This window comes from Kogia breviceps, chromosome 7, assembly GCF_026419965.1.
Source record: "Kogia breviceps isolate mKogBre1 chromosome 7, mKogBre1 haplotype 1, whole genome shotgun sequence".
Classification (NCBI taxonomy): domain Eukaryota; kingdom Metazoa; phylum Chordata; class Mammalia; order Artiodactyla; family Physeteridae; genus Kogia; species Kogia breviceps.
The window spans coordinates 76,409,086-76,424,189 of NC_081316.1; the positions used below are offsets into that span (position 1 = coordinate 76,409,086).

Genomic DNA, 15,104 nt, shown 5'->3' on the forward strand with positions numbered 1-15,104 from the left:
ATCAGTGAGCTGGAAGACGAGAGTAGTGGAAATCACTGCTACAGAACAAAAAAGAATGAAAAGAAATGAGGACAGTCTAGGAGATCTCTGGGACAACATCAAATGCACTAATATTCACATTATAGAGGTCCCAGAAGAAGAGGAGAGAAAGGGCCTGAGAAAATATTTGAAGAGATAATAGCTGAAAACTTCCCTAACCTGGGAAAGGAAACAGTCACCCAAGTCCAGGAGGTGCAGAGAGTCCCATACAGGATGAACCCAAAGAGGAACACACCAAGACACATTGTAATTAAGAGACCCCTTGTGGGCTGCTGGTCAAAGCAGAGAGTGTTGGTTAGGGGGAAGAGGCTGGGTGATACGGGACAGGAAGTGAGAGATTTAGATGGGGAAGAGGGGCAGGCTGCAGGGCTCAGGACTGAACAGAATGGGGGTTGCTAGACAAAGCTTCCTTCTCCCACTCATCACGTCCCGCTGGCCCTCAGCCAGGCCCTGAGGACTGCTGTTGAGGAGGTGGACATAAACAGTGAGGAAGGCCTTCATTCCTGTGGGTGCACAGCCCTGAGAGTCAGTGTGCTGCACCTACGTGGTAGAGGTGGAAAAGGAATCTGAGGCTAGCCCTGGATGGAATTTAGTGTCCACCACAGATTCACCCACTACCCAAGGCCAAAGACTCAGCAACCTCAGAAAGGTCAATGGAAGCTGAGCACAGGACTAGGAGGGGTTGGGGCCACCCCTCCACAGAGGGGTGAAGCAGGGACACGCAACCAGCTGCGTGATGGGAGATAGAAAAAACTGAGATTAAAAATGTGTGACATCACCTGTATTTAAAGGACCCAGCAGGGGGCAGGTGCTCTCATGAACCACATCCTGGAAGAGGGGCAGCTGTTCCTGGGTAGATTTGGCCCATCCCCTGCCAGGTACTTCTCTGCAAAGTTGAGGGCTTTGGACCAGCTGACCCCTAGGGACTAGCCAGTCCAGCATTCTAGAGGCACTAGTTACAAAGAGCAAACTACAAATCTTGAGTGTAAAGTTGATATATTTTACTTATGTAACTGCTACCCATTTCCAGCATCCCAGAAGGTTCACTTGTTTCCAGTCAATAACCACCCTTCCCACCCGCAGCAAACCACAATTCTGACTTTGAATACCACAGATTAGTTCTGCCGGTTCTGGAAATTAATATAAATGGAATCAAACAGTATTTTCTCTGTGTTTGGCTTCTTTGCTCAACATAATGTCTGTGAGATTCATCCATGTTGCTGCATCTCTCAGTGACACTATTTTTTTTTGTGGTACGCGGGCCTCTCACTGTTGTGGCCTCTCCCGTTGCAGAGCACAGGCTCTGGACGCGCAGGCTCAGTAGCCATGGCTCACGGGCCCAGCCGCTCCGCGGCACGTGGGATCTTCCCGGACCGGGGCACGAACCCGTGTCCCCTGCATCGGCAGGCAGACTCTCAACCACTGCGCCACCAGGGAAGCCCTCTCAGTGACACTATTTTTAAATAAAGTATGGTATCCTTGGTCTGAATATACCACATTCATTGATCTGTTCTCTGCTGATGAGCACTTTGTTGATGGTTTGGGTCATCCTGAGTGAAGCTGCTGTGAACCTCCTTGCAGGGTCTTCTTGTGGACACATGCCTCATTTCCCTTGGAGGAACCGCCGGCCCATAGGGTAGGTGTTGTCTTTAGCTTGAATAGATATCACCATATGGCTTCCTAAAGTTGAGGGGTGACTTTTACAGGTCTCAAAATGAATATAAAAATAAGGAAGGAAGTAGAGGGAGAGCAAGAGGAAAGAAACAGATAGACCTTAAAGTATTCCCAAGACTGATTCTTTCAGTAAATGTTGAGCCCCTACTATGAACTGGTAACAGCTGGGTCGCGCCTCTTCCCCACTTCCCGTGGCCTGGCGTCACCCGCTCCACTAGGGCAGCTATGCCTTGCTGGCACAACCCTGAAGGCATGACGGAGGCTTTGCCAAGTGTAACAGGCAGCAGTGCTCTGTGAGGTACATCACCAGCCAGGCCATAAATCTGAACACTCATCCCTCACCAGCTGCTGAATGGTTCCAACAGCCCCTCCCCGTGCTTAGCCACTCACACGAAGAAATCAAGGTCATGGCAGCTTTACATTTCACGCCGCAGCAACCTGCATCCCAGGGAGACTTTAAAGCATATCCAAAGCAATTCCCTTTGCACCTATGCTGAAAAGGCATTTACAGAGTTCCTAAAGCACAACGCCCCGCACGGGTTGAGCCAAGGCTCCCGCCCTCTGCTCTCTGCCTGCTCACAGAGCACACGGCCACTCTCCTCCCACATGTGCCCCATTTACACCAAAGAGGTCAACTCCTGGGGAAACCCTGACTCCAAGAGACTGTTGTGCTCCAAACCTAGATCTTGCCTTTCTGCAGAGAAGGTTTTCTCAACCTCAGCACTAGTCACATCTTAGGTCATGTAAGTCTTTGTTACAGGGACCATCCCGTGAATTGTAGGATGTTTAGCAGCATCTCTGGCCTCTACCCTGTAGATGCCAGTAACAAACCCAGTAGTGACAATTAAAATGTCCCCAGACACTGTCCCTCCAGACTTAGGCTTGGGGGGTTCAGGGAGTATCATCCCTGGTTGAGGACCACTGCAGTAGAGAAAGAAGTTAGGGACTTCCCTGGTGGTCCAGTGGTAAAGAATCTGCCTTCCGATGCAGGGGACACAGGTTTGACCCCTGGTCAGGGAACTATGATCCCACATACTGCGGAGCAACTAAGCCCACGTGCCACAACTACTGAACTCGCGCGCCTCAACTAGAGAGCCTGTGTGCTGCAAACTACAGGGCCCACACGCTCTGGAGCCTGCGTGCCACTACAGAGCCCACGCACCCTGGAGCCTGCATACCACAACTAGAGAAGAGAAAAAACCCAAACGCTCCAACTAGAGAGAAGCCCGCGAGCCGCATCTAGCAAGGATCCCGAGCACCACAACGAAGATCCCGCGTGCTGTGACTAAGACCCGACGCGGCCAAAAAAAAAAAAAAGTTAAAAAAACACCAACCACTGTGTTCTCTCCTCTAGAAGGAAATGATCAGTTTTCCAAGACATAATCACGCTGGACTGAGTGGGCCTGCTTAATCCGCAGGAGGTGTTTTAATCTTGGCAACTGTGTAAAACCAAAACAAAAAAAACCACACTGTTTACTCTGGTAAAACTGAAAGAAAAACTGAGAGGCATAAAAAGAAAATTCGGGAAAGCAGAGGTAAGAGGATTTGGAGGGCACAGCAACAATGAGGGAGAAATCATCTTTGTAAGTTCCCGTTTGTGAGCTGACACATCCACCACGGTTTCCCACATCAGTGACTCAAATGCCAAACTTGAGGCCACAGCTAACTTCGTGATAGCACTGGTTTGGGGGCTCCAAACTGCAAACGCAGTGTTTTCAGGAAGTGTCCCTAAATCTAAGTTCATCTCATTATATGAAAACATGCACAAATACACACAACCTTACCCTCCTGTCCTATCAAATCAGACAGTTGAAAATGTATGCTCTTCTGGTATTTTTTTTACTTTCTTACTGATTCCATTTTACTAAAACAAACAAAAACCATACAAAACACTTTTAATATATCTTAGAAAATTAGCAAAAAAATTAAGTTCAGCATATTACATTGTATAATATTTAGGTAAGAATGTTTGAAAATTATAAATATTTTGTTCCCTCTCAACATAGCACATCACAAAAATACATTTTAAAACTTTTTTCATGAATGATTCCTAGAAATGATCATATCCCTATTTATCAAGGAAAAGGTCTGATTAGGACAAGCATTCATGGACACCTGAAATGTTCTGTACAGTAACTACAAAAGTAAAACCAAGGGGTCTGCCGGCACTTGGACAGTTGAAACCATTTTAAATATTAGGAGGAATTCAGTTAGTATCAAAACATCATTCCAAATGGGATTTACTTAGTTCATCTCTGTGCTGTCCTTGACTCATAAGTATCTATCTCAGCCAAAGCATTGTTTGAAAGACTTCTGCCTCCTTGAGATAGCGCCGCTGGGACCAGGATGCATGAACCTGCACAACCAGAGACACGGACGGCAACCGCTTAGTCAGAGCGAGGACCGCGTGCGGGAGAAACGCCTTCTCCAGTACAGCAGCCGTGGTCACAGGCAGTCCCCGTCAACCGCGGGCCACGGCGAGCAGACTGGCCCATCTAGTTTAGGAACAAGCACTCGGAGGAGGAAGAACAACGGCCCGGCCCGCAGAGGTCCTGGTAGCCGGTGAGCTGAGCGCCGCTCGCTGCCAGCCACACGCCGCGCGGGTCGATGAGGGCGCCACCGCGCTGTCCTAGCGCTGGCCCCACCGACAATCTGAGGAAGCTAACGGGAACTTTCAGAAGCTGAAGTTTTCAGAGAAAGGGTAAATAAAGAGCTTGATGAGGCTGACTTTTTTTTTTCTTTTCAGGTAAGCTCTTCTTTACAGGAAGATAAATAAGAAGGTTTCCTTAGTATACTGACCCCACAGGAGGCACTGAAAGAAGAAGAGTTAGAAGCAGCAAAGCCAGGTCCTTTTGTCTTTAGCGTAAAGCTTTCCAGTTATACTCAGAACCTACATAACTGACATGACTTCTGCTCACTCCGTGGCCTTCTTTCCTTTCCAGCTCTTCTCTCTCTCTTCAAGTTCTGCCTGGGTGAAAGCTGCAGGGCCCCAGTTAGTGATCAGGTGAGGGTTTTTGGAACCTAAGAGACAAACATGCATTAAACATAGGAAGTCTTATATTCTTCAATTAACATTATCATTTTTCCACAGACAAAGGAGTAACTTTTCTACTTTATTTCTTCTCTGAGGAACATCCATAAAGGTTATACCAGCCAAAACAACTAGAAGATGTATACGAAGGGGATTAACCAGGCCTTCTTATCTATCAGAGGGCAAGTGATTATTCAAGAGAAATTTACTGTAAACATCTGGATTTCGGTATATTTGGGCTGAGGAAGTTTGTTTTTTGTTTTGGGTTTTTGGGGGGTTTTTTTAAGCACAATTCAAGTACACAAATAAAACAGAAAAATAAATTGACTAAATATCTGATTACTTCAAAGAGTGTGTTACCTGGTTCTATCAATCGAATTAACCCTTCATGCTGGGCCACTCTGTCCTTCCAGCTCTTGGTCTTGTTAGTTGCCATCTCCAGCTTCTTTTTAACTCCCTGGAACAAAAGCAGATTTTAGACTATGCAAACACACAGCTAGTTTAAGAGTCAAATAACAATGATTAGGCACTTACTGTACACTAGTGGATTATCTCATTAAATCGTCACAGCCATAAGAAGCATGAAATATTATTATCCTGTTCTACAGATGCGGAAACTAGGATTCAGAGCAGCTAAGTAACCTGCCCGAGGTCACAAAGAGGACCTAATTCGCACTAATCATAGATGAATATATAAGATCCTTGTGTGTGCCAGTTGCGGCTTACTGCCTCTCGGCTCCAAATCCACCCTTCGCTGTCTTGCCTGTGCTGTTAGGCTAACGTTCCCTCGCCAGCTGGCACCACTTAAGCTTCGTTAGTGGAGGGGCTGGTGGGACACTGGAGGAGGCTCCACTGTGCTCTGCTCAGCAGCTCCTGTGGCAAGTGGGACACCCATGGTGCTCACACCAGTGGGTTTTAGCAGCACCTCTGCTGTGGGCAGGTTCCACCAGCGCCCCAGAGGGTGGCTTCCCAGTCTCAGCACCTCACTGAGCTTTTCTGCCACCCAGTGGGCAAAGGCCATGCCCTCTCCGGGAAGGACTGGATCACAGCACTGGGCTAAGGGAGCAAAGAGGATGTGTTCCTCCCCTGGGTGCTCTGCCTCAGCCCTAGAGGCAGTGGCTGCTTCCTGTGTCTGCCCTTCCTGCAGCTCAGAGTTTTCTTTGCTGCTCAGGAGGTAATCCCCAGTTAGAGTCAAGAGTTGCTTATATTAAACCTTCCCTGTTCATACTGCCGTGTAGTTTCAGTCTCTTGATTGGACTCCAACTATTAACGCCCCATCGCCTGTAAAAAAATTCTTACCTACAGCTAAACACAATTCTTACACCGCTTCTTACAGTAAAGCAAATATCCTGTTGTTTTAAATGTTTAAGAATATTTAAATGCACGTGTTTGCAGGGCTGGGTTTAATGACCTCGTACTGCTCAAGTGCTTGCTTCCGCTCAAGCTCGAGCTGCTGCAGCTGCTCCATGGCTTCCTGCAGGGCCTGCTCTTTGACGGCGCGCTGGTTCTCCAGCTCCTGCTTCTCCGCCTCCGTGGTCTGAATGGCCTGCTGCTGCTCCAAGTGCCACTTCTCCAGCTCGGCCCTCTTGGACGACTCCTCCTCCAGCAACCTGCGAGACGAGCTCGGCGTCAGACCCGCCGGTCACCGCCCCTGACCTAGCAGACGGAGGAGCACGCCAGAGCCGCAGAGAAGCCTGGGGGTCATCTAACCCAACCCTCATTTCACAAGAAGGAAACTAGATTCACAAAGTGGCTAAGGTGACTCATGAGTCCTGCTCCACGCTCTGTTTCACCCTTTTATGAAAAAAAAAATGACAGTAAAAATAACATGCGTTGAAGGCTTAATGGGCCAAGTAGGAAGTGTGTTTTCTCAATTAATCCTCACAATAAACTTAAGTACTATTATTATTCAGTTCAGAGATGAAAAAAGTGAGGCACAAAGGTTAAGTGACCTGCACTAGGTCATTCACCTGGCAGGCAGGGCCATGTTTTGAAATCTGCCAGGTTGCTATAACATTAAAACATTTCTTATCTAGAGAAAACCTATCACCAAGGAAAAAGCTGACTAATGAAAGCAAGAGAAGGAGCTGACAAAAGGTAGAGTAAGCAGACACCATTTACTAACGAAGCACTGCCTGTCAGGCTCTTCGTCTTCATTGCTGCTAACCCTCCACAATCCTGCAAGGTGTTATTGACTTCATCCTGCACATGAAGTCAAAGGGTTTAAAAGTATGACGCACAGGTAACTAATGGATTTCAACCCAGGCCTGTGTGACTTCCAAATGTTATCTTTTAACAACAGAATACCTATCTGAGAATATCCAGCTATGCCGGTATTTAATAAATAAATTAACATGCAGCCCTACCTGTACCCAAAGTGTAGACAATGTGGTTAGATGCCAGCCCAGGACAGGACGCATCTCTACCGGCTTGACCATCAGAATTATGGTAACAAGCCACACGGCAGGCCAGTACTACTACCTAAGAGCGTTTGCGCTTCTAAAACCGACAACAGCAGAAGCAACGTAACAGACTCTACAGCCCCTATCTGACTACCCCAATCCCCATCCCCAGTCCCACACCACTGTAGGAATTCCCTCTACAACATCCTACAGGGTGGTTCTCCAGTTCTGTGTGTTGGGCCACGCTTCACAAACCGGGTCAGTTTATTTCTGGCAGCCTTGATTCTAGAAAGTTCTTCCTCAAGTAAGATGAGCTCTCCCATCCCCTACCCCGGGTTCCACCAAGGGCCAATCTGCACCCTCTGAGACACCCCTCGGAGTGTGACATCCGCAGTGAACACAACACTGCCAACGTGGGCTGACCGGTGCAGAGTGGACTCACTCACTCAGTGTGTGTATATTCCACACTGTCCATGTGCTTTTCTAGGCACAGGGGATACAACAGTGAATGAGACCGGAAGGATTCTTCATCCTAGTGGTGCAAGTCTGGAGGGGAAGGGACATTTGCAGGAGGTTATGCTGCCCAGCCTGAATCCCCTTCACGTGTCTAGGGATGTCTTGATGGAAGCCACTGACAAAAAGGAGCAGAGACAGGGAAGAATTTATCTTTTGGTGGCAGCAACATCTAGTGTCAAGTGATGGCAGAAGCAACGGAGACAACTGACTGACCGACCCACGGTGCCAATGCCGACATCAGTGGCACCCTCGCTGGGCTCTTGCCGTGGCCTGGTCAGGGCTACTCAGCCTCCCTTGGCTCCTGCCTGTGTTCAAGGCCTGGCCACCTGCCTTTCTGTGGAAGTGGTGAGTTTCTCAAGAACCTTCCAACAAATGCTTTTTATTTCTTTAGCTAACCCAAGCTGGTTTCTGTGGTTTACAAACAAGACTCCTGACTAAAGACTTGAACCTCTCTGTGACTCAGTTTCTTCATTTATAAAAAAGGAATAGGAACTATACCTACCATCAACGGTTTGCTGATCCATTAAACGTGATAATGCAGGTAAGATACTTAGTGCCTACCATGTCGTAAGTGCTGAATAAATATCAGCTAATATTATTATGGTGAGACTATTACCTCATTTGCTCCAAATATTTCATGAAGGCTGCCTGGGGTTTTTGGCAATCAATCATATCAGGGAAGTAAAACCCTGAATCTTTTCAAATGAGCTGCTATTAAGCCAAGTATCCTGGATCCTATACTTGTTCTGTTGCTATTTTAAATTATCTTCTTGCTCTAAAACCATCATTCCAGCCTATCAACACCTTTTTTGAATGCTTATTTGACATTCTACATATTGCATATCTTCCCCATCTGCAGATGAGCTAAAGGAACAGAGACCAACATACTCCGAGTGACTACCAGATCCAGACGTTACACGAAACTCTTTGCAAGCATCCCCTCCTTTACCCTTCACAACAACCCTATGAGCTTATTGTATAGATAAGGAACTGCAGGCTGCAAGAAATGAACTAACTTTTCTAAAATTACATAGCTAGAAAGTACCAGGGCTGGGAATCAAACCCAGACCTCACTCCAGGGCTCAGCGCCAACTGCCTTCAAATACATGAAGAGTATTATCGCAAGGAAGAGACTGTTGTTCCACATGGCCCCATGAGTAGAACCTGGCTCCATTCGTTCAAAAAATACTCCTTGGGCACTTACTGTGTGCCATACACTGTACTAGTTGCTGGGAATACAGACCTAAGGTACGCTCCTAGGCCTCACAGACACAAAAATTTAGTGGGCAGAAGTTATAATCGGACAGACTATGGCTCCGTCTCAAGAACTTTCCAATAATTGAGCTGTCCAAATGTTAAATGAACAGTTTCCTTCTGAGTTCCCATTCAAGAGAGGATAGATAACCTTCAGGATTACACATTTTTTAAAAAAAACCTTCAATTTTAGTGGGGAAAAAAAAAACAACAAGATCCAGATGGCTCAAGTCAAAGTTCTTGTATTGAAATAATTCACTATAAAAAATATCTCTGGGAAAATTTAAGACACTGACAGAGAAGGCACCATCCATTGGAAGAACAATGAGATGCCAAACATTCCAAGAATGACTTGCTATCGCTTAAAGAAAGGACAGAGGCTAACTAAAAAGCCCTTTAGGGCTTCCCTGGTGGCGCAGTGGTTAAGAATCTGCCTGCCAATGCAAGGACACGGGTTCCAGCCCTGGTCCAGAAGATCCCACATGCCGCGGAGCAACTAAGTCCGTGCTCCACAACTACTGAGCCTGCGCTCTAGAGCTCACGAGCCACAACTACTGAGCCCACGTGCCACAACTACTGAAGCCCACGTGCCTAGAGCCCGTGCTCTGCAACAAGAGAAGCCACCGCAATGAGAAGCCCACGTACCGCAACGAAGAGTAGTCCCCACTCACCGCAGCTAGAGAAAGCCTGTGCGCAGCCAAAAATAAAAATAAATTTTTTTTAAAAAGCCCTGTATATACACCCTCAGCCTAAGATTATGTTACAGTTCATTAGTACCAGACTTAAATGTTTCTATCTCAACTCCACGATGACTTCCCTTGATTTCCTACTCAGAAAGGCCTACCCTGAGTGGGAGCAAGGAGAAAGCCCCCTTTGCCAATCTGACAAAATGTCCCCCTGAATCAGGCCCAGCCTCCTGTGACTTCGGGAAAGAGATGGACTCGCCTCACTTAAAAATGACCACTAGAGGGCGCGAATCTGTCCACTTCAAGTTCCAAAAACTAAGGTAAAAGAAAAACAATTTAGAGTAGTAAAATTCATAAAATGGCCTTATATACCCCAAGAAAAAGTAGTTCGTTTTTGTGCAGTAATTTCAGCTTATTGGAGCAGAGCTGTATGTAGTAGTTATATTTGCATTTAAAAGGTTGAAACCATTTTGCCATTTACTTAAATCAGAGTGTACAAAATAATTAGCCAGAGCTTTTTTTTTTTGGCCGCATTGCACAGCATGCAGGGATCTTCGTTCACCGACCAGGGATAGAACCCACGTCCCCTGCAGTGGAAGCACCGAGTCCTAACCACTAGATTGCCAGGAAGTTCCCTAGCCAGAGCTTTTTAAATAACAATACTCATGCCTGGGCTCCTATCCACAGATATTTTGATTTAGTGTTTGTGACAAGCCCTACATGAGTATTTTTTAAAAGCTTTATAGGTGATGATGATATTTACCACTGGTTAAAAACTACTGGCATCAATTTTCCAAAATTGTCTCATTCAAAACATCACTCATTCTATAAACATGAAATAACTAATACTTTAATGAATTTCTAGAGCTATCTGGTTCCCTTTATGATCTAATCTCTGCTGTGTCATAATTAACCTCCCTCAAAGCTACACAGAAGTTAATATATATAACATATCTTACCTGTGAATCTCTGCACAAGGCAATCTATAAACTCTTGACACATCACAAATGATGAGGAAGTTCAAAAACGTCTAATGTCCCTTAGAATGTCTCTCTTTGCAAGTCACATGGGACCAAACCTTCCCATGCAGTGGATGGTGTGCTAACATCACTGCCCAATGACAACAGGGTGGTGGTTCCCATCCCCTGGTTAACACCATGGCGAACACACACTTGTAGGACCCATAAATGCCAGGAAATGTGCTAGGCATTTAATTTTCTATTTAGAAGATAATTTTTTCCTTAAATAGAATCAAACTTTTCAAAACCTAATTCATTTATTTTTGAAGTCATTTTTGGCAACATACATAACAAAGAAACCTCCTTCTTTCTTTCCTCCTGAAGATTAAAAGAACATCTGTTGCCGCTCCACGTGTGGCATGGCAGCCATGGAAAATGTACCCCAGAAAATGTACAAGTGCTCCTAAAACAGGGGGCGTAGCTTAAAGCACAAGATATGCCTGCACTGACCAGCTGGGGAAACAGTTTTTAGCGCTGCATCCCCTGACATGACATCTTAAAGAAAGCAAATGGGGAAGCAAGTTAGAAACTGGGAGAGGGTAGCTGAGGCCTGTCTTTAGCCCTATAAGCAAGGATCTCCCAGCGGCCCAGACTGGGAATAAATAGCCCAGCCAGCCAAGCCTCCAGGGTCTCTCCAATCTGTCAGACACCCCTCCCTCTTCAGCAGAGTTAGTCATTCCTAGAAAGTGTATGAGGAGTCCAGGCAAAGCACATAAAGCACAGAGGATGAGGCGATCGGCACCTGGCCTGAAGCTTCCGCACAGTCTCTTCATCTTGCCGGGCCTGCCTCTCATCCTCGAGAGCCTCCTGCAGCTTTAGGTACATGTCTTCCAGCTCCCGGACCCGCTGCAAATACTGTTCCAGTTCAGAAGATTTCTGGGCAACCTGTTCTTCCATCTGCTGCCTGATCTGACGGTATAAAAGAGTCATGTTTAAACTCAGGTTGACTTCGCCCTCAGGGAAAGCCTCCTGCTCCACCACCACCCTGAGTGAAGCCGCAGCACAGGCCACAGCCTCAGCCCATCAGGGTGGACAGGGCCCCGTCCTTCACTCCCCGAAGACCGAGGAAGCAAGAGCACCACACCCAATGCCAAGACCCAAGACCACAACCAAAGAGTCTGGGTACACAAGCTACATCCTAAACGCTGTTCTCCTTCCCTGGTATATTTCTCATCCCTTTCACTCCACATTTCAGACTCAAGAAAAAAATATTTCCCTGTATAATTTCTCTTTTAACTCCTTTCTGTCTTAAAATCACCATCTTTCTACCAAGAGTCTCCTCTAAAGGGAATGAACCTTTACCCAGTCAGAACAGCTGAAGGGTTAAAATAAGGGGGAAAGGAAAGACTGGCCTGCAGTGAGCCCTTCTGCACTTACCTGGCTGCCCTCCCTAGGGCACCTCTGGCCCCTGGGGGACCTCAAGCACTTAATTAGTGTTCTAACACATTTATGGTTTCTCCATTCTAGCGTAAAGAGCTTTGAATCTCTGCCTTATAAGTAAATGCAATAACATACACATTAGCATACGTCTCTGCAGTTTATAAGATACTTTTACTTGCATTAGCTTAGTTCACCCTCATAAGGGTCATGAAGGATCATATGACTATCCCCCTAATTTGAAGAAGAGAAACAAGTTATTCATCAGCAGGAACACAGGACACGAACCCAGATCTTCTGGCAGTGAGGGCAGCACCCCCCATGTCACACGTGCCTTCTTCTCGAGACACAAACACGTCCACTGCAAGTCTGAGCAACAAAAAGGTGCTAAAGGGAATGTCACATCACCTATTTAATAGGCCCTGGGCCCAGCCCTCTCCCACACACTGCAACTCATGTGAGGAGACCTGTGTTCCAATTAACCAGCTCGCTGCCTGAAGTGACCTGGACCTTGGGTCTCTTGGGGATGAGAACCTCTAATCAGATGACGAGTCAGAGCTGCCAAGAGCGGCAGACCAGCATTCATGTGCTCTCCTGACTTCAGAACCCTCACTTTGCTCATGACAGAGGTGCAACGTCATGGAACTTATGCTTACTTTTTCCGTAGCTATTTATTTTCCAAGCCAAGACTCTGAAGGCTGAAAGGGATGCTATTAATAATTGTACCATGATGGCAGGGACTGTCCCAGGCAAACCAGGAACTTTAGTCCTCCTACTCCAGTACTTATCATCCCATTCCATAAATTTCTACTTGGGGGTCATGAGTGCAGGGTTTACCTTTATATCCTTGGCATGGTGCCTGGCATAGAGAAGGTGCTCAATAAACCGATAATGAATGAAGAACAAACATGTAACTTCCCCAGGAGCCCACTGCAAGTCAGCAGCAGAGCCAAGCTGGCAAGATGATCTCACTCTAGCCTCCCAGCTCTTCACCCTCCACCAACCCAGGCTGGCCTTTGCCCCTCTGCCGACCAGGGCTGGCTCTGTGAGTTAAGGCCACAGCACCTCTGGGCATGCGGTACTCACAAGCTTCTCCCGCTCCAGCTCCGTGCTGAACCTGGCCTGTAGCTCCACTTGAGTCTGAAGGCGCTTCTTTTCTTCTTCTGCTGCCCGAGATGCTGCTTCTTCTAGTTTCTACCCAAAAACCCATCCACAGAAAAGCAGGGAATATTACAATGGAAGTGCATGTGGAGAGAAATGGTCACACTTAAACATTATGGAGGAAGTCAAACATTCTCAGTGTTCAATAAAGACAGAATAAAACTTGTAGATCCACTGGAATTCCATTCCAACAATTTTCCCAGTCAACATACAAAACAAATTAGGTAAATGAATGATTCCTAATAACTCTGAACAACATTTTGCCAAGAAAATTTTAGTACAGTCATTAAGTTAAATTCACTTGCAAATGCATTCATGAGGTTCTAATCTATTTCTTGAGCTTGTCCTATACAGTTTTGTCATCTTAAGATTATTCTTTAAAACTTTATCAGAGGGCTTCCCTGGTGGCGCAGTGGTTGAGAGTCCGCCTGCCGATGCAGGGGACACGGGTTCGCGCCCCGGTCCGGGAAGATCCCACATGCCGCGGAGCGGCTGGGCCCGTGAGCCATGGCCGCTGAGCCTGCGCGTCCGGAGCCTGTGCTCCGCAACGGGAGAGGCCACAACAGTGAGAGGCCCGCATACCGCAAAAAAAAAAAAACTTTATCAGAGCTCAACTTCCCAAAGGGTGCATGAGGAACTCCACAGACCCTTTCCCTGGCAAAACAACATTTAGAAGAAAAGCAAAAACAACCATTTAAAGTCTCTGGGAATTATCCTAAAAGCAAACAGCAAACGGAGAACACTTATCCAAGAAAATCAACTGAATCTCAGCAAGAATAGTGAAAAGTCTATGGCATATGAGCCACGGTGCGGCCCCCTCTCTGCCTACTGCTCCCCCGACCATGGCAGTGGAAGGAGGCTCTACCCCATGGCCATGGAACCAAGAACATAAGCCTCCCTCTCTCCTCAGTTTCCAATCTAGGGCTAAGGTATCTCCCATGAGGGTGCAGACAAAAAAATGTTGCCTGCCATTCCAATGAACAAAGAATACTGCCCACCATCAAGCCATCAGCCACTGCAGCTGTCCCAACAGTGCACCCTGAGAGGAATTCAGGTTGGAGGAAAACAGGATACTGGCCCTAGATAGTTAAGACACATATCTAACAAATAATTTTAATGAGCTCAGATTTGCATCTTCCCATATATTGAAAAGCACTAAAATCATTAACTTGAAATATCTGTTTTTTGTGATTAGCAGTAACTACATGTTTTGTTTTGTTTTTTTCAACAAAAACTCCTATGTACCCTGGCTCCCCGCTTACCTCTTTGGAACAGTTCCTCAGACCTGAGAAGCTTTCTCCCGGGCTGGCTACAGTCCTCAGTAAAGTCCCCGAATAAAACATAACTCTCAGATTTTAGGCTGTGTTTTTTTTCAGTCGACAAGACCAACAAATGAAACCACAGGCCAGCTAGAAGTCTGACAGGGGAAGCCAGGGGAAGCCAGCAAACAGCCCCCGTGTAGTAGGAACAAGTCGCAAAGACAGGCCTCAAAAACTACATGTGGGCCAGAATTTAAATATCAGACTGTGGGGCAAGGTAGGTCCCAGGGCATTGTTGAAAACAACAGAGGAATCACTGTGAGATGAACAACTGGAGGTGATACCAACAGAGGCAGCCGGCTTAACAGAGAGCTGAGACACTAACAGATCAGAAATGGAGACAAAGAGCTCTGCTGCCACATACAAAAATAAGCTCAAAATAGATTAAAGACCTAAATGTAAGACCAGATACTATAATACTCCTAGAGGAAAACGCAGGCAGAATACTCTTTGACATAAATCACAGCAATTTATTTTTAATCTATCTCCTGAAGTAAAAGAAATAAAAGCAAAAATAAACAAATGGGACCTAATTAAACTTTAAAGCTTTTACACAACAAAGGAAGCCATTGACAAAGCGAAAAGACAACTTACCAAATGGGAGAAAATATTTGCAAATGATATGA

The 15,104-nt window shown here is 46.3% G+C and overlaps 1 protein-coding gene across 2 annotated transcripts in view; it reads right to left on the reverse strand.

Moving 5' to 3' along the window:
• Window positions 1-1,019: 1,019 nt before the first annotated feature.
• The window catches only part of SWAP70 (switching B cell complex subunit SWAP70), a 79,154-nt gene continuing 65,069 nt past the window's right edge, over window positions 1,020-15,104 (reverse strand). The window contains exons 8-12 of one of the 2 annotated variants that reach the window (XM_059069161.2): window positions 13,085-13,192; window positions 11,364-11,530; window positions 6,156-6,354; window positions 5,105-5,201; window positions 1,020-4,734 (exon numbers count right to left, since the gene is read on the reverse strand). In XM_059069161.2, the coding sequence (XP_058925144.1) occupies window positions 4,628-4,734; window positions 5,105-5,201; window positions 6,156-6,354; window positions 11,364-11,530; window positions 13,085-13,192 (678 nt within the window). In that variant the 3' untranslated portion in view covers window positions 1,020-4,627. The remainder of the gene's footprint in view (window positions 4,735-5,104; window positions 5,202-6,155; window positions 6,355-11,363; window positions 11,531-13,084; window positions 13,193-15,104) is intronic. The other variant, XM_067038639.1, reaches the window with a different exon arrangement.